At 51.3% G+C, this 25,975-nt stretch overlaps 2 protein-coding genes across 2 annotated transcripts; one reads left to right on the forward strand and one right to left on the reverse strand.

Annotated features, from left to right (window-relative positions):
• Window positions 1–6,261: 6,261 nt before the first annotated feature.
• LOC137807180 (uncharacterized) lies at window positions 6,262–7,599 on the forward strand. Its single transcript, XM_068607667.1, has one exon. It carries the CDS (start codon window positions 6,262–6,264, stop codon window positions 7,597–7,599), a length of 1,338 nt encoding a protein of 445 aa, XP_068463768.1.
• A 17,371-nt stretch (window positions 7,600–24,970) lies between these two features.
• Window positions 24,971–25,732, reverse strand: LOC137807193 (uncharacterized). The gene is made up of 2 exons (XM_068607690.1): window positions 25,244–25,732; window positions 24,971–25,075 (listed from the first exon to the last, which is right to left on the reverse strand). Exons 1-2 carry the CDS (start codon window positions 25,730–25,732, stop codon window positions 24,971–24,973), a joined length of 594 nt encoding a protein of 197 aa, XP_068463791.1.
• Window positions 25,733–25,975: the final 243 nt, after the last annotated feature.

The following is a 25,975-nucleotide window of genomic DNA, read 5'->3' on the forward strand; positions in this document are numbered from 1 at the left end:
TTAAGAGTTCCCTCTCAAATCGAGTGAGAGGGAACCTGAGTTTAACCTTCTTGAAGAGGGTGGTGTAGACGAAGCAGAAGGGCCCGTCGGCGCTCACTTTATCGTCTACACACACTGGCAGAGTGGCTGGGCAAGGTAACACCATCATTCTCTAATCGTGCTCCTTGTGGAAAGATTGATGGGCCTCGTCCCCATTGGTCAATCGCAGAACCGCTCCCGCGGTGTTCACCGACGACGTTTCCTTTAAGAGGGTTGAGTTAGCCCATGAGTATAACGTCTTGAAGTCTGGCAGTGGGGTGGGGGCTCCTCCAGCGATTGGTGGAGTCGCCTGGGCCAGAGTGGTTTGAGAAGGCGCGGGCCTCACAGCCTGCGATGAGGGAGCACCACGCACTTGCGAAGAGTCGTGTGCTTGTGAAGGGGGGTTTCGTGCTGACGGAGGGGGGTTCGGGGTGATCTTCGTGCGGGTCATGGTAGCAAACTGCAAACGAAGAAGAAGGGAAAAATAATCAGGAGGGTTACAAAGGCTGACTCGATCAGGGAGGGAAGGTGAAAGACGAACGAATGTAAGTTCGTTGCGACGATCGGCAGAGCCCTAAGTTACGAGAAGGAGAAATGGAAAACAGCCCACAACGTATGCACCAGGCAGTTATAGGATGATGCAAATCGGTGAAAATGCAAGAAAACCCAGCAGATGAAGGAAAGTAGTTACCTTTCGATGATCGGGAGAATGTTGAGGGGAGTTGATGATCTGGAGCGTCGAGGAACGTTGAGAGCTTTCGCAGAAGAGAGGGAGAGTGTATGCAAGTGTGAAGAAAGTGATGGAACAGTAGGAGCGTAAGGGGTTTAGGGGTTTTCGAACGGTTTTGGGAAGCGCTAACGGCAGATGAAGATGGCCGTTGATGAGAGCCACGTGTCGAAGGATGCGCAAAGAGTTTGGTGGAGCGTCAGGGCAGCAGAAAGTACTAACGCTTGGAATTCTGCGCCCATGCCACGTAGATCGGTATTAACGAAGGCTTTTTCAGTCTTTTCGCTAGACAAGTCTTCGCTTAAGACTGGGGGGCTTGTGTACCGCCCTGGTGGTCGGGTGCGGTGACGTGGCATCCTGTTACAGTGTAGGCGTGTTGACAAGGCGCCAGATTGGCAGTTGAGAAAGAAGTCAGGAGGCACGTGTAGTCGCCGATAGTTAAGTTGGCGTGTTCCGGTCTCCAGCATAGGCGATCGCCAGTTTGGGGATGAAGTCGCCAAATGCGGACTCAGGCGACCAGGCAGTCGGAGATCGCCAGAACGAGCACATCGCCGAAGTTAAAGGAGAAGCAGATTATGAAGGCGGCCGGCGAGACCACAGGGAAGGTGTATGAAGGCCCTACCTCGCCAGTTTCAGTAGGGATCGCACTCCTGAGTTAGCTATGCACTGGGCAGCACCATGCATAGGTAACTTAGCCAAAATGAGAGTAGAAACAGCGCCAAGTCAGTGAGCCTCCAGATGATGGCACGTGTACGGTTGGATGCAGGCCACGTGTCATAGCCTGTAACTGCCAGGAGAGAGAAAATCACCAGGTATATAAGAGTTCCTAACAGTTTTCCTAAGGTACGCACGTTCAGTTCATACACTTTACGCTTGCGAGTGACAGAGCTGTTTGTGAGAGAGATTTGCACGGCTCCAGTTCTTAGTATTTGGTGATACCGTCACTGACTTGAGCGTCGGAGTGCGATCGGCCGCAGCGGCGCCGTATCGTTTCTTTGCAGGTTCTTGAGATAGATCCAGAGGAGGAACGGAAGTGAGAAGCGGCGCGCACATCGATCCTTTGACGAGGCATTCTCCAGCGCTCCGGTCAACAGGCAGGATCAAGTCTCCTTTCTCATCTCCTCCATTAATTATTCACGTATCTTAGTCGTCATTTCTGCTTTGGTCTCTTGGGGGAAGGAGGATGAGTATCGTTGTGAAACTCCAAAATATAGTTTAATTTCAACACCTTGTCCAACTGCACGAACACGACCACAGTGCTCAAGACGTCCAATTGCTCCAACCAAGATATCGTGCGACCTTCAGGAACAAAATTACCTTGGGAGCTCAAGGAGTCCTGCAAGAGACAAAAATCATATCAGTTTTTAATATAATTAATGCTTTAAAATAAATGAAAAAAGGCTAAAAATAACTTACAATTTTTTTGATGATAACCCCTAATTGCTCAGAACATGGTGCACCCGAATTTTTAATTTGGGCCTTCTTCCATTTTACATGGCAAAAAGGTGGTGATCGAGGAGAAGTGACCCCTGTTTCCACATTCTCAAACGCAGTCCCCTGTCTAGATTGCTCCTTTTGCAGCATCAGTGATTGCTTAAGCTTTCTATTCCCCGAACGAGACAGTACGTGCGAGGTAACATTCTTTAAAGCTACCTCTTTGTTAGAATGTATGGCTTTAAACTAGAGGGGGGGGGGTAATTGCTTTAAAGGGGATTTTCGCAAACTTTTTAAGATAAAATGAAATTCTTTGCAAGAAACCAGATTTAGGAATTCAGTTTGCCAAGAACAAAGCTCAAAACAAAAAAGCAACAGAAAAACAATCGGTTGTTTCGCAGAAACAATCTGTTGTTTATACCAATAAAATAACAACAACTGAAATTAAAGAGTTTAAGGAAGAGAGAAATGCACAAACAGTTTATACTGGTTCAGTCTTAACCCAAGAGCTACATCCAGTTTCCCAAAAACCATTGGGGAATCCACTAGATAATTAAATCCAGATTACATACACACACCACCAAAGAAGTGACCTTGATCCCCTCAAGACACACACTTCCTTTGGCTCAACACATACACCACCAAGAATGTTGATCTTGACAACCTCAAGAGCACACAATCCTTCTTGGCTTTACAACACCAGAATGTACACAAATCACAAAACGAATTTCGCTGTTACAGAATCAACTGGAATCAATACAGAGTAATCCTATTCGACTTCTCTCTTGAATAACCAAAGCTCAAGTTCAAACTCAAAATGCTTCAAAAAAACTCTTTGAAAAACTCAAAACTGTTTTTCATTCTTGTTGTTTGTTATAAAACTTTAACAAACTATTTATAGTATTCAAATCTTGGTCAAAGCATTTAAAGCAGGAGCTTATTCAGTTATGAAATCAATTAAAGCTCTTTTAACAAACAAAATTGTTTCTATTAGGATTTCAAACAAACAATTGGTTGAAATAGTGAATCAATCGGTTGTTTGGGTTTGACAGCAAGTCAACCATCTAAAATAGTTTTCAAACTTTTTCAAAAACACCTAAGTATAAAACAATCGGTTGTTTTGAAAAAATAACAAGTTGTTTTTCACTTAGTTTGAAAAACACTTTAATCTTACAAGATTTGAAAGCACTTAAGCTTTAGATTCAACAAAGAGTGGATTACAAATATAATCTACCCCAGATCCTATTCTAAAGCACCTTAGCAACAACAAGCACATCTAACCTTCCATCAAACACAAAGGATTTGGATTCTTCAAAGCTTGAACACACTTGAACACACTTGGATTCTTCAAGGTAACATTCTTTGCCGACAACTCGAGCGTGGAGGAACCGCTTCGTAGCTCTCTCCCTACCCCGTCTACGCGACTGTGTTATCTGCAAAATCACCCTCAGAACCTTCTCTAGGATCTCCAAACGCGACCTGCAGAACACACAGACGGCGCCTCTAGCGGCCGTTTGCACTCCGACGATCAAGTCAGATCACAGAACCACCAATAAGAAAAACTGTGTAGTAATGTGTGTAGAAAAAACTCCCTCTGATTCTCTTTTATGCCTCCTTCTGTATCTGCGCCTAACAGAATTCTGTTATGCCTCTCTGGCATGTGTCAGAACCCGGTTGCGCTTTTCTGTGGCAACGTACCTCCAGAATCAGTAAAACGTGAGTGTCTGCGCGTGTTTGCGCTTGTCTGTACCTTTAACGGCACGGAGTGTACCTTTATCTGGACCGCGCCCCTCTCAGACGATGACACGTGGAGGCATGCAACTAACCACACACGTGTCACTACTTGAAGGGCTCTAGCACTTCTCTGTGTGTGTCTAAGTTATTCCCTTGCGGAGTAACTTAGCGCATTCCTTTTATCTGGGTAAATCACATACTCTCAGGAGAACGCCAGGTGTGGCTGGTCTAGGCACACTCACCAAGCATTGCTCTCTGCGCAAATGATTTCCCCTTCACGATGTCATGCACGTAATGGGTTGAGGGAGTCGCCAATCACTGACCGGTTTGCTAGCTCCCTAAGGCCACTCTCATGCACGATTCTCTGACATATGCTCATGCGAGGTCCGTGCGTAACGCTCTCGCTGGGAACCTCAGTCCCAGCTTAACTGCGTGTAACATGAGACCCCGATGACTATGCACTCGATGACCGATCGGTGCTCTATTGCTTCTCGCGTTCTGCCCCCAGGTGTTCATCTGGGAACTGATCTGTCGGTGACCGCTTGGTTACTGACCACCGATCACCGTTCTGGGTGATCTGTCCCCTGACTTCCCTGCCGACTGATCTGTCGGTGGCCACTTGGCTACTAACCACCGATCACCTCTTTGGATGACCTCCGATCACCGTTCTAGGTGATCTGCTCCCTGATCTCTCTGTCACCCGGTCCACGTGTCACCCTACGAGTGGCCCACGTGATTATTTTCTGCTGACGTCATCAACTACCGATGACCGATCGGATCACAAGCCCCTCAGTCTCGAGCTGTGAACTCGTTCTCAGCGAAGAGACTAAGTGGTCGCGCCCTCGGTCCACGTGGCAAATGGGGCCACATCACGTGCTACCTCACGTGCTGCCCTTTAACGTTACTACTACCTCCCTTAATCTTGCGACACGTGGGCGCATCAACGGTTAGCGTGGAGTGTCGCTAGCGCTTCCCTTCTTTTCAAATAGGCGCGCGCCTTTACTGTTTCTTCATCTTTTTCAATCAACTCCTAAACTCTCTGCGAATCCCTTCTCTGCGCTTCCACCTTTCTTCCAGCTTTCTACCTTCATAACTTTCGCGATCATTCAAAGGTATGGTTTTTCTTCTTTCTTGGTCCATTCAGGTTCTTTTCATCGATTGCATTCGTCCCTTTCATCATCATGCATCCATCTTCTCCGTTTTTCCTCTTCTCGACCCACGCTAGGGTTTTCGCATTCTTCACTCCGCTCTCTGCTTCTCCCTCTTCCTCTTCCCACCTGGACCTTTCTTTCTCCTTCCCCTCCTCTGTTTTTCACCGAACTATTCATCATTCCCTCTCCTTCTATTCATTCTGACTTTTCGCTTTTCCTCCACTGCAGCTATCTATCAATGGCTCGCTTGAAACAAACCGCTCGAATCATCGCCTCGTCTTCTGGTGCACAGCCTTCCGCAAGTGCTCCAGCTCCACCACCACCCGTTGCAACCTCCTACCACGACAACGCCAGGGTCTATGACTGGGCTCCCCTGGCGTTGCTCGCCGAAACCTCTACCTTATTGCCGCAGGGGCACCTAAAATCCCTCCTGAGCAGCGACCCGGATGAGCCCTCTTGCGCCATCGATCGGGAAAATGACTTCAACATCCGCGTCTGCATTCCTCCTCGAGGGATGCCCATCTGCGCAGACGATAGGGCCACCAACGGGGTGCCCTTCACCTTCGTCTACTCCGCCATCTTCAAGAGGTTGAAGTTGCGCCTGCCCTTCACCTTTTTCGAGAAGGAGGTGATGATGGAGCTGAACGTCGCACCCTGCCAACTCCATCCAAATGCCTGGGCTTTCATCCGGGCATTTGAAATTCTCTGCAATTACTTCGGGCATAACGCCTCCGTGGATGTGTTCCTCTACTTCTTCGAGGCGAAGAACCCTGGGGACAGGTCCTGGGTTAGTCTGAATGGGGTTGCTGGACGGGTGCTCTTGGGCCTGTATCAGCAATCCTTCAAAGATTGGAAAGGCAGGTTCTACATGATATCTGCCACCCCACAAAGTCCAACCTTGCTCGAGGGGTACCCCCTCTACTGGGTTCCTGGGGTTGAGTTCAAGAAACCCCGGGATCTCGAAGCCATGGCCACCTACGAGCGCGAGCTACGTGGGCTGTTCCTGGGGGCCAAGTACAACTCTGCTCTTCTCATCAAACATGAGTTTGATGTGTTGGCTTTGAAAAATACATAGGTAGGCTCTTCTTCTTTCACCTCCTAGGATACTTGCACATCCTCATGCATGCTTGCATACATTTTGACTCACTTGCATAACTATGCCATCTAACTCTTCTTTTTCCCTTCGATGTAGATACGATGTCAGGGAAGGAAAGGAGGAAAGCTTTGCTGGAGCTTGCCAGACTCCAGGGGGCCAAAGGGACTGGCTCCTCTTCTTCCACCACCGATCCTATCGCAGCTCCTCCTCTCTCGGTCGCGCCAGCTGAAGGCCCCGAGCCAGGAAGGAAAAGAAGGAAGCTGGTGAAGGCCTTTCCTTCATCTGCTGCTGCTGCTGCTGCTCCTTCAACCGAAGAGGAGAGCTCTGGCTCTCCTCTCGTACACCGCAAGAGGAAGCTTCCAGCGGTTGGGGGGGCTTCATCTCTTCGGCCTGGGGAGATTGAGGTAGTGGAGATAGAGGAAGGTTCGCCCTTGCCCCCCTCTATTCAACCTGCCACAGTGCCAACATGCTTTCCCTCTCCCCAACAACTGCCATCCCCAATTCCTCGATTGCCATCTCCTCCCCCAGCAGGCCAACCACTTGGTCAATCCATTCCACCTGCTGGGGGCGATTCGGCTCGCTCGGGGGATCTCCCGGGACCTCTCGTGTCGCCACCACCACTGCCAACCTCCGCTGCTACCGCTGAAGGTGGCGGGGCCAGCTCTCGACCAAGCGGCTCTGGAGCAACCAATGAGAACTTCAGCCGAGTCATTGCTCTGGTTCGACAGCTCATTCGCAGCCGGGAGCTCATCGAGTGGAACAGGGAGGAGGTGGACATGCACCTGGCGAAGCAGATAGTGCTTTCCCTGGAGTTTTCCACCCAGCACCGCAAGCAACTAATCATGGAGAAAAGGATCAAGAAGCTTGAGCATGACAAGGAGTCACTGCAAAGTGACTTTGAGGCTGCCCAAGGATCCGTAGAGCTGATGAGGGGTATGGTGGAGAAAACCAGGGGAGAGTACCTAGCGCAGGTCCAAGAGACCATCAAGACTGAGATCTTGATGGGGCAAGCCATCAATGCCTTGGACTGCGAGGTGGTGGAGTTGCGGGGCAAGGTGACCCACCTGGAGGCCGAGACTTCCTCCCTACGCAAACTGAACTCACAACTGGCGGGGGATCTCGAGTCTGCCAGGGAAACGGCCACTACTGGGGAGAAGAAGCTTGAGGAGGCGGTGAGCAAGCTGTCTGAGGCAAAGGGCCAATTGGAAGAAGCTGCTTCTTCCATTGCTTCCCTTACCACCGAGAAGAATGCTGCGGAGGCCTCCAAGCAAAAACTCGAAGTGGAGAACGCTGACCTTATGGGCGTGGGCGCTGAAGCCCTTGCTGATGGGTTCGAGCTGGAACTCGAGCAGATCAAATGTGTTCTTCTGGATCTGGACCTCTCCCAGTTCAGCATCTATCACGAAGTGGTAGATGGAAAACTCATCCCTCCTCCTTGAGCTCTTTCTCTTTTTTGTAATTTTACACTTCTGCACAATTTGTTGCACTTGGAACTTGTATAAACTTTGTTGCGTAATATATACTAGTTTCAGCCGCATATCTTTCTCTTCACATTTTCTTAAGCTTTGTCTTTCTCTTTGCACACGACTAACTGTTAGCTAACTTAGGTTTAGCGCGATCTTGTACTCTTTGATCTTGGCCTCTACTTGATCACGACTAGCTACTCCCCTAGCTTTGCGATCCGATCGGTCATCGGTAGTCGATGACGTCAGCAGCAGAGAACCACGTGGACCACTCGCAGGGTGACACGTGGACCAGGTGGCAGAGAGGTCGGGGGGACGATCGCCAAGAGAGGTGATCGGTGGTCAGTAACCAAGTTACCACCGACAGATCAGGCGGCAGAGAGGTCGGGGGATAGATCACCCAGAATGGTGATCGGTGGTCAGTAGCCAAGTGACCACCAGCAGACCGGTTCCCAGACTCGCGCCTGGAGGCAGAGCGCGATAAGCGAATAAACACTGATCAGTCATCGGGGTGTTGTCATCGGGGTCTCGTGTTACACGCAGTTAAACTGGGAATGAGGTTCCCAGCGAGAGCGTTACGCATGGATCTCGCATGTGCACACCTCAGGGAATCATGCACGAGAGTGGCCTGAGGGAACTAGTAAACCAGCCAGTGGTTGGTGATTCCCTCAACCCATTACGTGCATGGCATCGTGAAGGGTAAGCTGTATACGCAGAGAGCAACGTTTGGTGAGTGTGCCTAGACCAGCCACACCCGACGTTCTCCCAAGAGTATGTGATCTGCCCAGATAAGAGAAACGACCTACGTTACTCCGCGAGGGCGTAACTTAGGCCCACAAAGAGAAGCGCTAGAGCCCTTCCAGTAAGTGACACGTGTGTGGTTAGATGTGAGTTGCAGGCTTCCACGTGTCATCATCTGAGAGGGGTGCGGTCCAGACAAAAGAGCACTCCGTACCACTAAAGGTACAGACAGGCGCAGCCAAGCGCAGACATGCGCAGACTCTCACGCTCCCCATTGCTGATTCTGAAGGTACGCTTTCTCTGAAAAGCATAACAGGGTTCTGACACATGCCAGAAAAGCATAACAGAATTCTGTTATGCCCAGAAGCAGGAGAGAGAGAGATAAAAGAAAGAATCGGGGGGAGAGTGAAAGGGGAGAAGAAAAAGATAGACGAAAAACAGAGTGCAAGTTTTTGCTCACACACAAATTACTAGTTTCCAGTTTCTGGTGGTTCTGTTGGACTAACTTGATCGTCGGAGTGCAAACGGCAGCTAGAGGCGCCGTCTGCGTGTTTTGCAGGTCACATTTGAAGACATCTGAGAGAAAGTTCAGAGGGTGATTCTTCAGGAGACGCAGTCGCGAAGACAGGGCAGAGAGTGCCACGAAGCGATTCCTCCACGTTTGAGTTGTCGGCATGATCATTTGGCGCCCACCGTGGGGCCCGAGTGAATCGTTGTCCCATACATACCACAGTTTTAAAGCTCACTAGAGTTTTATCATTTTCTTTGATAGAGAAGATGCCTAGAAACAGACAACCATCACCTGCGCCATCCGCTGATGAAGGAGCTGTGACAATGGCGCAGGTCCTGGAAATGGTGCGCACGCTGCAGGATAACGCTGCAGCGTCGAAAGTCGAACAAGAAAGGATGCAGACGGAGTTGGCTGCGTCGCAAAGCAGGAACGATGAACTGAATCGTGTCAACGAAGAGTTGAGAAGAGCGCTGCAGGCGCAGAGGGAGCACGTTGTTGACGAAAGGGTGTCTAGGCAGCCCTCACCTCCAAGGGCATTCCCCATGCCATTCTCCCCTGAGATCATGGGAACCATGGTGCCTCCCAACCTGGTGGGGGTAAAAGCGTCGTTCAAAGGGGTAGAAGACCCGGAGGCGCATCTGACGGCTTTCCACACCCAGATGATGTTGTCTGGGGGCTCAGACGCTGTGTACTGCAAGATGTTCATGAGCACACTGAGCGGAATCGCCATAGAGTGGTTCGTGAGTTTACCAGAAGGGCATATCACGTCTTTCTCTCAGTTCTCGAAGCTTTTCATTGAACAATACATCGTCAACAAGGCACCTGCAGTGGTGTCCTACGACCTGTTCGATGTGCGCCAATACCAGGGGGAGTCGCTGAAAGATTACCTCAACCGCTTTGGAGCACAAGTGGTTAGACTACCCAGCAAAGATGAAGATATGCTTGTGCACGCGTTTAAGAAGGGGGTGCTGCCTGGCCCTTTCAGCGAGTCTCTCATCAGGAGCCATCCCAGCACCTTTGCAGAGATCCGACGACGTGCGGTGGCGCACATAGTGGCAGAAAGAGAGGTTTTTGAGAAGAGGGGAAGTGCTGCACCACCCAGACCGCGTGGAGGGCTAGGAAAACCACAGCAAGCAAGGGTGCATGAGGCCAAAGAGGGGAAGAAGGTGCGGGAAAAACCTCGTCCCTATGCACCAGGCAAAGACCAGAGCAAGGGGCGTGCAAGGGAGAATAACGCACCCCCGAGATATAACTTCATGGTGGGATTGGCGGATCTCATCGCCCTTCCTGCCGTAGCAGCAAGGCTACGAGTACCAGAGAAGACGGATAAGGTACTCGGAAGGAAGAAGAATGAATGGTGTGAGTTCCATCAGGCCTTTGGCCATACACTTCATTCCTGTCTGGCGCTGGGACACCAACTGGCAGAGTTGGTGAAGTCTGGTTTTCTAGCAGATTACCTGCGTGAGCCGCAGGGGGATCGCGCGTCAGGATCCCAAACTGGAGAGCAACAGCATGAAGTCCCCGTGCATGGGGAAGTGCAGACGATCGCTGGAGGCTTCTCTTGTGGGGGATGCACAGCTTCGCAAAGAAGGAGATACACTCGATCGGTGATGGCGGTCGATGCAGTGAATGAGAGTCATTACCCTGAGGTGGACATTATCTTCAGGAAAGCTGACCTACGGGACGTTGTCCCGCACGACAACGACCCTGTGGTCATTTCTCTCATCACAGCAGGAAGGCGGGTGCATAGAGTACTCGTAGATCAAGGAAGCTCGGCGGATGTCATGTTCTGGCCAACATTCAACAAGCTACAGTTGTCCCCTGATCAGTTAAGACCGTATACTGGTTGTCTCTACGGGTTCGCAGGGGATCAGGTAGAAGTGCGGGGATACATCGAGCTGAGGACGACATTCACTGACGGAACGACAGCCCGCACTGAAAAGATAAAGTACCTGGTGGTGAACGCCCCTTCTGCGTACAATGTCCTGTTGGGGAGGCCAACGCTCAATAGACTGGGCGCAATACCATCGACAAGGCATATGAAGTTGAAGCTGCCGTCGATGGAAGGGGCCGTGATAACCATCAAGTCGGATCAGGCTGAGGCAAGACGCTGTTATGAGAACAGCTTGAAACAAAAAAGAAGTGTGTGCCATGTCACCATAAAACCACCACCAGGCGTGCGCGAAGAGCGATTGGCGGTCAGGGAGACACAAGGCGCTCAGAGGATGGAGAACGCTGCGGTGGGGGGCTCCCAGGTGGCCCAAGTTGAGGAAGAAGAGGAAGGCACGATCACTCCTCGCGAGTCAGGGATCGCGAGAGCGGTCATTGCCAGTGAAAGGAGGCCCCACCCAGCTGAAGGATGGGTCGAAGTGGACATCAGGGGAAGAAAATTCAAGTTGGGGGAATCCCTCGTTGAAGAAGAGCGAAGGCTGATCAGGGGTGTGATTGAGAAGCACATGAATGCCTTTGCATGGTCATCATCCGACATGCCAGGAATCGACCCCGATTTCCTCTGCCATCGTCTAGCAATGGACCCCATGGTTCGACCGGTGCGACAGAGAAGAAGGAAATTCAACGAGGAGAAGAGGAAGGTGATCCACGACGAAGCGCAGAAGCTCCTTGTCGCAGGGCATATCAGAGAAATCCAGTACCCCGAGTGGTTAGCGAATGTGGTACTGGTGCGGAAGGCAAGCGGCAAGTGGAGAATGTGCGTGGACTTCACTGACCTCAACAAGGCGTGCCCCAAGGATTCTTACCCCTTACCCAGCATAGATGCTCTAGTCGATAGCGCCTCGGGGGGAAAGCTACTCAGCTTCTTGGACGCTTTCTCAGGATATAACCAGATCAGGATGCACCCAATGGACGAATGCAAGACCGCGTTTATGACGGAACGGTCTTGCTATTGCTACAAGGTCATGCCATTTGGGTTGAAGAATGCGGGGGCTACCTACCAGCGGCTCATGGATAGGGTGCTCTCGCCCATGCTGGGAAGGAACGTACACGCCTATGTAGATGACATGGTGGTTACGTCCCAAGAGAAGAAGCATCATGCAGCTGATCTGGAAGAGCTATTCACCACCATTGCAAAGTATAGGCTGAAGCTCAACCCTGAGAAATGCATATTCGGTGTGGAGGCTGGGAAGTTCTTGGGTTTCCTATTGACAGAGCGAGGAATTGAAGCCAACCCGGAGAAGTGTGCGGCGATCGTGGCAATGAGGAGCCCAACGACGGTGAAGGAGGTGTAGCAGCTCACCGGTCGCTTGGCAGCACTGTCCCGATTTATGTCTGCTGGTGGGGAGAAGGGTCACCCATACTTCCAGTGTCTCAAGCGCAACAGCAGATTTCTCTGGACGCAGGAGTGCGAGGAGGCCTTCATCAAGTTGAAGGGGTATCTGGCAAGCCCACCAGTCTTGCGAAAGCCCCAGGTAGGCATCCCTCTTCGTCTATACTTTGCTGTTACGGAGAGGGCAGTCAGTTCAGTCCTGGTGCAAGAGCAGGACCAGGCCCAGAGGCCTGTTTACTTCGTAAGTAAGGTGCTGCAAGGCCCTGAAACAAGGTACCAGGCCCTCGAGAAGGCTGCTCTGGCGGTGGTATTCTCAGCCAGAAGACTCAGGCATTACTTCCACAGCTTCACAGTGGTGGTGATGACTGATCTGCCTATCCAGAATGTATTGAAGAAACCTGATGTGGCAGGAAGGATGGTCAAATGGGTGGTGGAATTGTCAGAATTTGACATCCAGTACGAGCCCCGAGGACCGATCAAGGGGCAGGTGTTCGCGGACTTTGTAGTCGAGCTGTCATCCATCGCGACACCTGCAGAAGGGCTAGATTTCCGATGGGTGTTATCGGTGGATGGCTCCTCTAATCAGCAGGGAAGCGGCGCTGGAGTCATCCTGGAAGGACCAAACGGGGTACTGATCGAGCAGTCCCTCCGTTTCGCCTTCAAAGCTAGCAACAATCAGGCGGAGTATGAGGCCCTGATCGCAGGAATGTTGCTAGCAAGGGAAATGGGAGCAAGAAATCTGCTGGCCAAGAGCGATTCGTTACTGGTCACCGGGCAGGTTACCGGGGAGTTCCAAGCAAAGGACCCCAGATGGCAGCCTACCTGGAGTATGTGCAGCTCTTGAAGACGTCTTTCGCCGAGTTTGAGTTAGTGCATGTGCCAAGAGAGCAAAACGCCCGAGCAGACCTGCTTGCCAAGCTGGCCAGCTCAGGCAAGGGGGGGAAGCAGAGGACTGTCATTCAGGAGACCCTGAAGGTGCCGCGCGCGTTTATATCAGACAACCAGGTGCTTCATGTATACAAGTCAATGGAGCGTCTAACGATCGGTCATCGGTCGTTGACTCAAGAGACGCTAAGAGCACCGAGGGTGAGATCGCGACCCTCAAAGACCGATGAGTCGATGGAGGTTCATGCGGAGAAGGAACCCAACACCTGGATGACGCCATACCGGCTATACTTAGAAGACGGTGTACTCCCGCTCGATCTGGCAGAGGCAAAAAGAATAAAGAGGGGTTCAAGTAAGTTTACTCTCATAGATGGAAGCCTATTTAGATTTGGATTTTCTCACCCTGTGCAGATCTGTGTACACGGCGAGCAATGCACCAGACTCATGTCTGAGTTGCACGAGGGGGTGTGCGGAAGCCATGTGGGTGGTCGCGCTTTGGCAAGTAGAGTACTCCGCGCGGGGTACTACTGGCCAAAGCTGAAGGAAGATTGCATAAGGTTTGCCCAGCGATGTAAACAATGTCAGCTGCATGCAGATTGGCACAAGGCACCCCCTGAGGAGTTGAGGTCCATCCATAGCCCGTGGCCATTCCATACATGGGGATTGACATCCTAGGACCTTTTCCCCTGGCGACAAGGCAGATGAAGTTCCTCATTGTGGCCATCGAATATTTCACTAAGTGGGTGGAGGCAGAGCCAGTTGCACACATCACCGCACAGAAAGTCGAACACTTCGTCTGGAAGAATATTGTCTGCCGCTTCGGAATACCCAAGAGGCTGGTCTCCGACAATGGCACCCAGTTCACTAGTCATCAGTTGAGGAAGATGTGTGAAGAGCTAAAGATACAACAGGTTTTCGCTTCAGTGGAGCACCCACAAACAAATGGGCAGGTGGAGTCAGCAAATCGAGTGCTGCTCAGGGGGCTGAAGCGAAGACTAGACAAGGCCAAAGGAGGCTGGGCAGAGGAGGTCCCCAGAATTGTGTGGTCTTATCACACCACCCCACAGTCCAGCACCCATGAGACACCCTTCAGCCTTGTCTATGGGACAGACGCCATGATTCCCGTAGAGATACAGGAGAGCTCCCCCAGATTCTTGAACTTCGTTGCTGAAGAGTCCAATGAAGAGCGTAAGGTGAATCTGGATCTGCTAGACGAAGTGCGAGAAGAGGCCAGAGTCAGTGTTGAAGCTGTGAAGAGGAGAGTAGAGCGGAGGCACAACTCTAAAGTGAGGCCCAGGCGCTTCCAGGAAGGTGACCTGGTGATGAGAAAGGCGCATCAGAATGACATGCAGAACAAGTTATCCCCAAAGTGGACAGGCCCGTACAGAGTGGTGGAGACATTAGAGAACGGAGCCTATCGCCTAGAGACTTTGGAAGGAGGAGCAATCCCCAGAACGTGGAACGCCACCCATTTAAAATTTTATTTCAGTTAAAGTTGTACAGTAATGGCGTTCTCGCGCTAAAAGACACATGCTCTGTATATGGTGGAAACAGTCGAACAGACAAGGGGGCACTCTTTTCCCTAAAGAGGGTTTTTAACGAGGCCACCTAATTAAAGAAAAATTTCCAGCATATCAAGTGTGCTCAGGTATTAAAGTTAAAATCCTCCTTGCCCCAGGTGCAAGTGCAGGTGATTGGTTAGGCCCTACTTGCCCTAGGCGCAAGTACTGGCACCGATCTAAGTCTTCCTCACCCCAGGTGTGAGCGCAAGCAGAAAGGTTTGAAAAGCCAGGGGTGCTAGTAAGACCGAGAGAGGGAAAGGAAAGGTTTTGACAAAACGTCCTTACCCACCTGGCATACACCAATATTGGCCCAGTAAGACTCTCAGTCAGAAACCTTTCTCACCCCAGGAGTGAGACAGGAAATGGGCGACTCAACCCGCCAAAGGGTGATGACCTTAGGGAAAGGGAAAGGGGTTAGCGAGAAACACTTTCTTTCCCCAAGACGAGGCATCACTTTGAGCGATCGATGTCAAGGTCCTTTATGCACTTAGCGCTAGAGCGACAGAGAAAGCTAAGTAAGGACTAAAGAGCGATCACTGATGAGTTGTCGGTAATTGGCTAGTAGTGCAGAGCAGCGCACGAGGACTGTTAAACACCAAGCTGAGGGAATAGCCAGTCGTGATCAAGCAGATCGCGCTAAGCCTAAGCTGGTTAACACTTAGTCGCGCGCAAAGAGTAAGAGAAGCAGATCGCGCTAAGCCTAAGCTGGTTAACACTTAGTGGTGTGCGAAAGGAAAGGTAAAGCCCAGGATCGCGCTGAACCTAAACTAGCTAACACTTAGTCGCGCGCAAAGAGTAAGAGAAGCAGATCGCGCTAAGCCTAAGCTGGTTAACACTTAGTCGTGTGCGAAAGGAAAGGTAAAGCCCAGGATCGCGCTGAACCTAAACTAGCTAACACTTAGTCGCGCGCAAAGAGTAAGAGAAGCAGATCGCGCTAAGCCTAAGCTGGTTAACACTTAGTCGTGTGCGAAAGGAAAGGTAAAGCCCAGGATCGCGCTGAACCTAAACTAGCTAACAGTTAGTCGCGCACGTAAAGATAAGGGAAGTCCAAAGAAAATACAAAGAGAAGTTGAGCAGTTAAAATCAAGGTATATCACCAGAGATGTTCATACAATTGTCAGTTACAATGAGTTGAATGGTGCAGAAACGTAAGGTTACAAAATGAAGCTTTGTACAGAAGAAGTCGAATTTACAAAAAGGAAGAGATTCAGGGAGTAGGAGGCCTAAGTTTTCCATCTACCACCGAGTGATGAATGCTGAATTGAGAAAGGTCTAGTTCTGGGAGGACGCAGCGGACTTGCTCGAGCGCCAACTCGAATCCATCAATGAGGGAATCAGCGCCCACGTTCATCAAGTCCTCTTTCTCCGCCTCCAGACTTCGCCTCGATGCCTCTGCAGCATCCCTCTGAGTGGTGAGGGCAGCAAGGGAGGAGGCAACTTCAGTCAGCTTGCCCACTGCCTCCTCAAGCTTCCTTTCAGCAGCAGCAGTTGCCTCTTTGGCAGACTTGAGCATCTCCACCCGCTGAGAATCCTGTTGGCGTAGGGAGGCGTTCTCAGCCTGTAACTCCTCCACCATCTGACTCCGTTCGCGCAAGGAAGAATTCTCAGCCTCTAGCTCTGCCACCTTGCAGTCCAGAGGACCAACAGTCTGCCCCATCAAGATCTCCATCTTGATGGTCTCCTGGACCTGCATCAAATACTCTCTCCTGGCCTTCTCCACCATGCCTCGCATCAGCTCGACAGAACCCTGGGCGGCTTCAAGGTCACATTGCAGCGACTCCTTGTCGTGCTCAAGTTCCTTCACCCTTTTCTCCAGGGCTTTCTGTTTGCGATGCTGGGTGGAGAACTCCAGCGAGAGCACCACCTGCTTGGCAAGGTGTGCATCTATCTCCTCCCCGCTCCAGTCGACGAGCTCCCCGTTGCTGATGTGCTGTCGCACCATGGAGATAACTCTGCTGAAGTTCTCATGGTTGGCCCCAGTGTTGCCTGGGCGCGAGCCGGACCCACCATGTTCAGCATGTGCAGTGGAGATTGGTAGTGGAGTCGGGGCACACTCGTTCTGAGCAGAGGCACCCCCAGCAGGGTGAGCGGATGGACCAGGCGATTGGCCTGCTGGGGGGGAAGTTGGCGGTAGAGAGACTGGGGGCGATTGTTGGCAAGGAGAAGATGGGCATGCGGGCTCTGGGGCAGGTCGAGTAGAGGGAGGGGGAGGTGGTGAACCTTCCTCTACCTCCACCACCTCGATCTCTCCAGGCTGGAGAGACGAGACCCCCTCAACCACTGGTTTCTTCCTCTGGCGGTGAACGAGGGGGGAGCCAGAGCTTTCCTCTTCCACTGAGGCAGCAGCAGCAGCAGGTACAAGTGAAGAAGCCTTCACCAGTCTTTTCCTTTTCTTCCCTGGCTCGGGGCCTTCAGCTGGCGCGACCGAGAGTGGAGGGGCTTCAATTGGCTCAGTGGTGGAAGAGGAGGAGTCAGTCCCTTTGGCCGCTCGGCGTTTAGCAAGCTCTAACACCGCCAACCTTCTATCTTTCCCTGCCATTGAATCTGCATAGGCAAGAAAGAGGAAAATTAGACAGCTAAGAGACGCAAGCAAGGTGAAAAGTATAAGAGCATGCATGGGGAGGTATAAATGTCCTAAGGGGCGGCAGAGAAAGAACTACCTATATATTTCTTCAGGGAAACCACATCAAACTCATCCTTGATGAGGCGAACGGAGTCATACTTAGCCCCCAGGAGCAGCCCACACAGCTCGCGCTCGTAGGGGGCCATGGTCTCGAGATCCTTGGGTTTTTTGAAGTGAACCTGGGGGACCCAGTAGAGGGGGTACCCCTCGAGCAGATGAGGGCTTTGTGGGGTGGCGGATATCATGTAAAACCTGCCCTTCCAGTCTTTGAAGGACTGCTGGTACAGGCCCAGAAGCACCCGTCCAGCAACCCCGTTCAGGCTGACCCAAAACCTATCTCCTGGTTTCTTCGCCTCAAAGAAGTAAAGGAACACCTCCACCAAGGCGTTGTGCCCAAAGTGGTTGCACAGGATTTGAAACGCCCTGATGAAGGCGTTGGGGTGGAGTTGGCAGGGCGCGACGTTCAACTCCATCATCAGCTCTTTCTCGAAGAAGGTGAAGGGGAGTCGCAGCTTCAACCTTTTGAAGATCGCGGAGTAAACAAAAACGAAGGGCACCCCATTGGTGACTTTGACGAGGCAGGTTCCAACGTTCTGGTCAACAGGCAGGATCATCAGGCGCCCACCGTGGGGCCGTCTAAAACTTGTTCCCATCCGCAGCGTGAATTCTTGGAGGTTTTCGTAATTTTTTGTGTGGTTGTGTGCTGGTGCAACCGTAGTTCGCTGTTCATCTAGTTTTGTTCGGTGTTTTCACGTTCTCCACCGTTCGTTTGAGGTTTTGTTTGGTGAGGTGAAGTTCTCTGCGGACTGCGCGAGTTTTTGTTCGGTGAAGATTTGAGTTCTTTGGTTCGTTTGGTTTTCCGTGGAAGAAGCGGTGGTTTCTGGTGGAGTTGCAGGTTTCTGTGGAGGTTTTCTGTGTTTCTGAGTTTCTTGAGGAGTTTCGCGCAGGTCTGACCGATTGATCGCTGAGTTGATCGTCGCTGAAGGAAGTGTTGTCCGTTGCATTCTGTGATTCGTCAAATTTCATGAGAAAAATGAGAAGCAATCGTTCAAGTCCAGTTGCGCCCGTCGCTGCTGAAGGCGCCGCCGCCATGACCATGGCGCAGATGGTAGAGATCATGCGCTCGTTGCAGGCAACTGTGGAAGCCTCGCGCATAGAACAGGCGAGAATGCATGAGGACCTGGCCGCCTCTCGGGCCAGGAATGATGAGCTTAGCAAGGTGACTGAGGAGCTGCGTCAGGCTCTTCAGGAGCAGCAAGGGCGTCCTATTGCTGAAGAGGTCGCGCCGTCAACACCGCCTCGTGTTTTCCCTATGCCTTTTGTTCAGGCGATTACTGACACGCCTATTCCTACGAGTGTGGTACCTGTCAAGGCTGTTTTTACCGGCGTGGAGGATCCAGAGGCTCATCTCACCACGTTCCATACGCAGATGATGCTGTCAGGGGGATCAGACGCCGTGTACTGCAAGATGTTCGTGAGCACACTCCAGGGAACGGCGCTGGAATGGTTTGTGAGCCTGCCTAACGGTCACATTACCAATTTCCAACAGTTCTCGAAGATTTTCGTCGAGCAGTACATCGTGAATAAGGCACCACCCAGGGTGTCTTACGATTTGTTTGATATAAGGAAATATCAGGGAGAGTCCCTCTGGGACTACTTGAATCGCTTTGGAGCGCAGATGGTCAGATCGCCGGCCAAGGATGAGGAAATGATGGTCTATGCATTTAAGAAGGGCGTGCTGCCGGGACCATTCTGTGAAGCATTGATCAGGGCTCACCCCGCCACGTTTGCTGAGGTTAGGCGACTTGCGATGGCTCACATCGCCGACGAGAGCGAGGTCGCCGAGAAGAGAGGAAGCGTGGCTCTCGCTAGGCCACGCGCCCAGACCAGGATCCAGCCACAGAGGGTGCTGGGGACAGCAGCGGCCAGGAGGGATCAGAGGACTCGCCATCCTTATGATCCAAGGAAGAACAAGGGCAGAGGCCAAGGACGCCAGCAACCAGCACGCCGGGAGTACAATCGCCCGCCCAAGCACAACTTTGTCATGGGATTGGCGGACCTGATCGCCATTCCCAATATATCTGCTAGGTTGAAGGCGCCAGAGAAGGTGGGCGAGAAGGTGCTGGGACCCAAGCCAGACGCCTGGTGTGAGTTTCACCAGGGCTTTGGCCATACGGTGGATTCGTGCTTAGCTTTAGGATACCAGCTCGACGATCTGGTTAAGAGCGGGTTCCTAAATGACTATCTGCTGGATAGGAGGACGGGGGGAGCGTCGAGCTCCCAGCCTGCAGGTGCTGAGGCTCAGCAGCACGAGATGCCCACGCACGGGGAAATCCACACCATTGCAGGAGGTTTCTCAGAAGGTGGATGCACCGCATCACAGAGGAAGAGGTACGCGAGGTCTGTGATGACGGTGGACATGTTTGAAGACCACTCGCCGGAAGTGGATATTACATTCACCAAGCAAGATCTTCGGGATGTTGTGCCTCATGACAACAATCCCATAGTGATTTCGCTGATCACAACAGGAAGAAAGGTCCACAGGGTGCTGGTGGACCAAGGAAGCTCGGCAGACGTGATGTTTTGGCCGACTTTCACGCAGTTGGAGCTGCCCCTTGACCAGCTGAGGCCCTGTGGAGGGTGTTTGTATGGTTTTGCTGGTGACCAGGTGGAGGTCAGGGGGTACATAAAATTGAGGACAACGTTTACAGACGTGGCGGGTTCAAGAACGGAGAAAATCAAATACCTTGTTGTAAACGCTCCTTCAGCATACAACATCCTGTTGGGAAGACCCACGCTCAACAGGATAGGTGCCATACCGTCGACCCGGCACATGAAGGTGAAGTTGCCGTCTATGGAGGGGTGGTGATCACCATCAAATCCGATCAGAAAGAAGCGAAAAAGTGCTATGAGAATAGCCTGAAAAACAAGAGATCGGTGAGTTACGTAACAACCACCCCGCCTCCTGGTGTGAAGCCCAGATCGACGGTAACAGAAGAGACCGCCGGAAGGGACGTGGAGATGGTGGACGCTGAGCTGGGGGAGGGGAACGCTGGTCTGGAGGAAGAAGAGGCAAGGAATCGCCCTGAGGAAGCGAGAGAATTGGGAATCGCCAGAGCGGTGATCGCCAGAGAAACCAGACCAAAACCCGTCGAGCAGTGGCTCGAGAGAGAAATCGGGGGAAAGATCTTCAAGCTGGGAAGATCCCTGGAGGTTGAGCTCCAGGACCAGATCGCCAAGGTGATTGAACGGCATCTGGATGCGTTTGCATGGTCCGCTTCGGACATGCTCGGGATCGATCCCGACTTCTTGTGCCATCATCTGGCGATGGACAACTTGGTGAGACCAGTGCGACAAAGAAGAAGGAAGTTCAACGAGGAGAGGAGGCAGGCGATCAGGGACGAAACATAGAAACTCCTCGCCGCAGGCCACATCAGGGAAGTCTAGTACCCTGAATGGCTGGCAAATGTCGTGCTGGTGAAGAAGAGTAATGGGAAATGGCGCATGTGCGTCGATTTCACTAGTTTGAACAAGGCTTGCCCAAAGGATTCATATCCTTTACCAAGCATAGACGCCCTGGTGGATAGTGCTGCAGGGTGTAAGTTGTTGAGCTTCCTGGATGTCTTCTCGGGGTATAATCAGATCAAGATGCATCCCATGGATGAAGAAAAGACAGCCTTCATGACGGAGAGATCGTGCTACTGCTACAAGGTGATGCCGTTTGGGCTGAAGAACGCGGGGGCCACGTACCAGAGGTTGATGGATCGAGTACTTGCACCGATGCTGGGAAGGAATGTGCAAGCGTACGTCGATGACATGGTCGTGACCTCGCCAGAAAAAAGCAAGCACGTTGCAGACTTGGAAGAATTGTTCACGACGATGGCCAAGTTCAGACTGAAGCTGAATCCAGAGAAATGCATCTTTGGCGTGGAGGCTGGAAAATTCCTGGGATTTCTCTTGACTGAAAGAGGAATAGAAGCCAACCCAGATAAGTGTGCCGCCATCTTGGCGATGAGGAGCCCAGCTACGGTGAAGGAGGTTCAACAGTTAACAGGTCGGATGGCAGCCCTGTCTCGCTTCGTGTCAGCTAGCGGAGAGAAGGGACATCCCTATTTTCAGTGCTTGAGGCGCAATAACAAGTTCGCTTGGACGAAGGAGTGCGAGGAAGCCTTCGTCAAGCTGAAGGAGTATCTGGCGAGCCCGCCGGTTTTGTGTAAACCGCTGGTGGGAACCCCTCTCAGGTTGTATTTTGCTGTAACTGAGAGGGCGGTGAGTGCGGTGCTCGCCCAGGATCAAGATCAGGTTCAAAAGCCTATTTATTTTGTTAGTAAGGTGCTGCAGGGCCCCGAAACGAGATATCAGGCCCTGGAAAAGGCTGCGCTGGCTGTGGTATTTTCGGCGAGGAGGTTGCGCCACTACTTCCATAGCTTCACCATACTGGTGATGACTGACCTGCCCATCCAGAAAGTTTTGAAGAAGCCCGACGTTGCGGGAAGGATGGTGAAATGGGCAGTGGAGCTGTCAGAGTTTGACATTAAGTATGAGCCCCGAGGCCCGATCAAGGGGCAAATCTTTGCAGATTTCGTGGTCGAGCTCTCATCTGAGGCGACACGAGTAGAAGGGGACGACTTCCGTTGGGTACTCTCGGTGGATGGATCGTCGAACCAGCAGGGTAGCGGTGCTGGGGTCATTTTGGAAGGACCCAACGGCGTGCTGATCGAACAATCTTTGAGATTTGCCTTCAAAGCCAGTAACAATCAAGTAGAATATGAGGCACTGATTGCCGGGATTTTGCTGGCCAAAGAGATGGGAGCGAGGGTGTTGATGGCTAAGAGTGACTCGCTGCTAGTCACAGGGCAAGTAACTGGCGAGTTCCAGGCTAAAGATCCACAAATGGCGGCTTACCTGGAGTATGTGCAGGAATTGAAGAGTTCCTTCGCCTCCTTTGAAGTAGTGCATGTGCCCAGAGAGCAGAATGCCCGAGCTGACTTGCTAGCTAAGCTCGCCAGCTCAGGCAAGGGGGGTAGGCAGAGGACAGTAATTCAAGAAACTCTGAAGACGCCAAGAGCATTTGTAGCAGATCACCTTGTTCTTCAGATAAGCAAGTCGACGGAGAAAGCAGCGAGAAGTCATAAGTCCCTGACGCAAGAAACTTTGAGATCGCCGAGAATTAGAGCGTGTCGAGGAGAGAAGGTGAACATGACGCAGGTCTGCGCTATCCATGAGCCAGATACCTGGATAACACAGTATAAGCGATGCCTGGCAGATGGCCTTCTCCCACTGGATCCGACAGAAGCTAGGAAGGTAAAGAAAAATTCTAGCAAGTACACGATGATCGACGGCGAGTTGTACAGGTTTGGGTTCACTCACCCACTCCTGGAATGTGTGTATGGTGAGAAATGCACGAGGATTATGGCAGAGCTCCATGAAGGTATATGCGGAAGCCACGTCGGGGGTCGAGCTCTGGCCGCAAGGACCCTCCGTGCAGGTTACTACTGGCCAACGATGAGAGAAGACTGCAAGAAGTATGCACAGTGTTGCAAACAATGCCAACAGCACGCCGATTGGCACAAGGCGCCTCCCGAGGAGTTGAAGTCGATTTACAGCCCTTGGCCGTTTCATACTTGGGGAATCGACATCCTTGGACCTTTCCCGCTGGCGATCAGGCAGATGAAGTACTTGGTGGTGGCGATTGAGTATTTCACCAAGTGGATCGAAGCAGAACCAGTGGCCCAGATCACCGCACACAAGATCGAAGGTTTCGTGTGGGAAAACATTGTGTGCCGGTTTGGTGTGCCCAAGCGCCTGGTGTCGGACAACGGGACTCAGTTTGCAAGTCGTCTGTTGAAGAAGCTGTGCGAAGGGGTGGGAATTCAACAAGTGTTTGCATCCGTCGAGCACCCTCAGACAAATGGCCAAGTAGAGTCAGCTAATCGGGTGTTGCTGAGAGGGTTGAAGAGAAGGCTCGAGAAAGCCAATGGAAGCTGGGCTGAGGAGGTACCCCGTATAGTCTGGGCGTACCACACCACCGAACAGTCAGGAACCCATGAGACCCCGTTCAGCCTGGTTTATGGGTGTGATGCGATGATTCCAGTAGAAATTCAGGAGAGCTCGCCGAGATTCCAGAACTTCGTAGAGGAAGACTCGAATGAAGAGAGAAGGCTGAACCTGGATCTACTGGATGAGGTCAGGGAAGAGGCGAGATTGAAAGCTGAGGCGGTAAAGAGAAGGATTAAACGAAGATACAACTCGAAGGTGATGCCAAGACAGTTTAGAGAGGGCGACCTGGTGATGACAAAAGCCCACCAGTACGAGATGGAGAATAAACTGGCGCCTACCGCTTAGAGACATTGGAAGGAGGGGCGATTCCTCGAACTTGGAACGCCACGCACCTGAAGTTGTATTACAGTTAAGAAGCTTTGTAAGTAAAGACAAACACAAAAGTTATGTTACAATGTCTCTGTTAAAACAGTTTGAAGGGGGCACTCTTTTTTCCCTAAGGAGGGTTTTTGATGAGGCCACCCAATAAAAGAAGAGTTTTGAAAGTTCAAAGTTGTTTTAGATTGCGTGCTTGTTGTTTTCAGAAAGTGTTGAAGAAAGACCTTGTCACTTATATGTGATGTAAGGCAAGTAAAGATATATTGCATGCTTTCTAAAAAGTTTTAAAGTCCTCATCGTTTTTCGGCGATCGGAGGCATCAGTTAAAGTTTTAAAGTCCTCATCGTTTTTCGGCGATCGGAGGCATCAGTTAAAGTTTAAAGTCCTCATCGTCTTTCGGCGATCGGAGGCACCAGTTAAAAGACCTCGACGCCCTCGCGCGTCCTGAGGCAAGTTAAAAACCTCCTCGCCGTCGAGCGAGTGCAGGCGAGGAAGAGCGAAAAGTCCTCAGTGTTTCTGGGGGCGAGAAGATGTAACCCCTGGGGCAATGTAGAGGCACCAGTGAAAAGTCCTCAGTGTTTCTGGGGGCGAGAAGATGTAACCCCTGGGGCAATGTAGAGGCACGATTTAAAGACCTTCTTGCCTATGAGCGAGTTCAGGCGAGTTAAAGACCTTCTCGCCTATGAGCGAGTTCAGGCGAGATAAAGACCTTCTCGCCTAAGAGCGAGTTCAGGCAAGATAAAATCCTTCTCGTCTCGAACGAGTTCAGGTATGGTGTAAAGGGTGGAAGAAGTTTGGAAGGTGGCTAAGGTAGGTTCGAAGAGAGCGCCTAGCCACCCGGTCTTTTGTTCTGAAGCTCAGGAAGGTAGAGAAGGATCCGAAAGGCGCCTCTACCCCCAGATAAAAGAACAATGGCCAAGGTGAAGCCAGAAAGAAGCTGATATCGCCAAGAGCCTTTGGCGACCGGAAAAAGTTCAAACAGTGGCGAGAAAGTTAAAGACCCGTTTTGATGAAGCAAATCGGGTGAAGCGATGTTTTAAGCCAGTAGTTGAGTTAAAGTTCGCTGCTTGAGGAGTGATTTTGCGCTAAGGTTAATTGCCTTGAGATTACAAGTTATTAAAGTGGTTATTATTTGAAGTCGAAGTGGTTCGAAGCAGTTAAGTGTATGCTCGCGCTTACAAAATCGCTCAATTAATTTCTTGAAGAAAGGTTAAAGCAGCTAAAGAAGTTATAAGAAGGAAAACCAAGACTTTGTCATTAAAAGTAAATATCAGTTCAGAACTCGTGTACAAGAAAATATGAAGTTTTTTTTTATAAGTTATATACAAAGAGAAAGCACAAAGACAGCGGATGGAGGGAATTGATCAGTCTTCAGCGGGAACCACTTTCCCATCCACTACTTCGTTGTCGAGGGACACCATGCTAAGGTCCAGATCGGGGAACAAGCAGGCGAACTGCTCCCGTGCAGCCTCGAATCCAGCAGCCAAAATTTGGGCAGAACTCAGATTAAGTTCTTCAATCTGCTTCTTGAGTTCTTCAGTTTGTTCCTTTAGCCCTTTATTCTGTTGCTCCAGCTCTTCAACTTGTTTCTTGAGTTTTTCGTTGGTTTCTTGAGCCTGGAGAAGGTCTTCAGCAACCTTCTTGGATTCTGCTTGCACCTGGCCCAGCTCAGCAGCAAGCTCCCCTTTTTCCTTGTTGGCTTCGGCAAGCTCAGCCATGGCGTCATCCCTTGCTTTTTCCACCTTACCAAGGAAGACCTCTCGGTCGGATGACCTTTGCTCCAATTTCTTCACCTTGGCGGCGTCGGTTTTAATGAGGGCCTCCAGGTCAGCCACCTTGACGCGATAAGGCACAATCTTGCTCTCTAGCTCGATTTTCTCTTGTGCCAAGAGTTGTACCTTATGGCGGAGATCGGTAGCTTCCTTACGCGCCACCCGGAGCTCAGTGCTCATTGCGTCTTCTACTCGGGAATGTTCAATCTCCGCGAGTGTCAGATTGCAGGACAACTTTTCCGCCTCGATTCTTATGGTGCTGTTTTCGGTTCGAAGGGCGTAGAGGTCGTCCTGAAGCTTCCTGGTGGAGCTCTCCACAGCTCTAGAGATAATGGTGGGGAAGTCCTCAGCCATCATCTTCAGCTTGGCCGAGAAAGGCTCCCACATCCTTGTGACCTCGAGAGAGAGGCTTGCTGGTGGAGGCACCGGGTGGGCCTGTTGTTGGCTCTCGCCGCCACCTTCTTTAGTTGGTTGTTCAGCAGGTGCTTCTTGGCGTGGTGGCGACGTCGGGGATTCAGTGATCAGAATTGGAGAGGTATGGGCAACCTCATCCCCGATTGGAGCAACGTCTGCGGCTGAGGCATTTGAAGGAGGACC

The sequence above is a fragment of the Phaseolus vulgaris genome, chromosome 11 (genome assembly GCF_000499845.2).
Source record: "Phaseolus vulgaris cultivar G19833 chromosome 11, P. vulgaris v2.0, whole genome shotgun sequence".
Classification (NCBI taxonomy): Eukaryota; Viridiplantae; Streptophyta; class Magnoliopsida; order Fabales; family Fabaceae; genus Phaseolus; species Phaseolus vulgaris.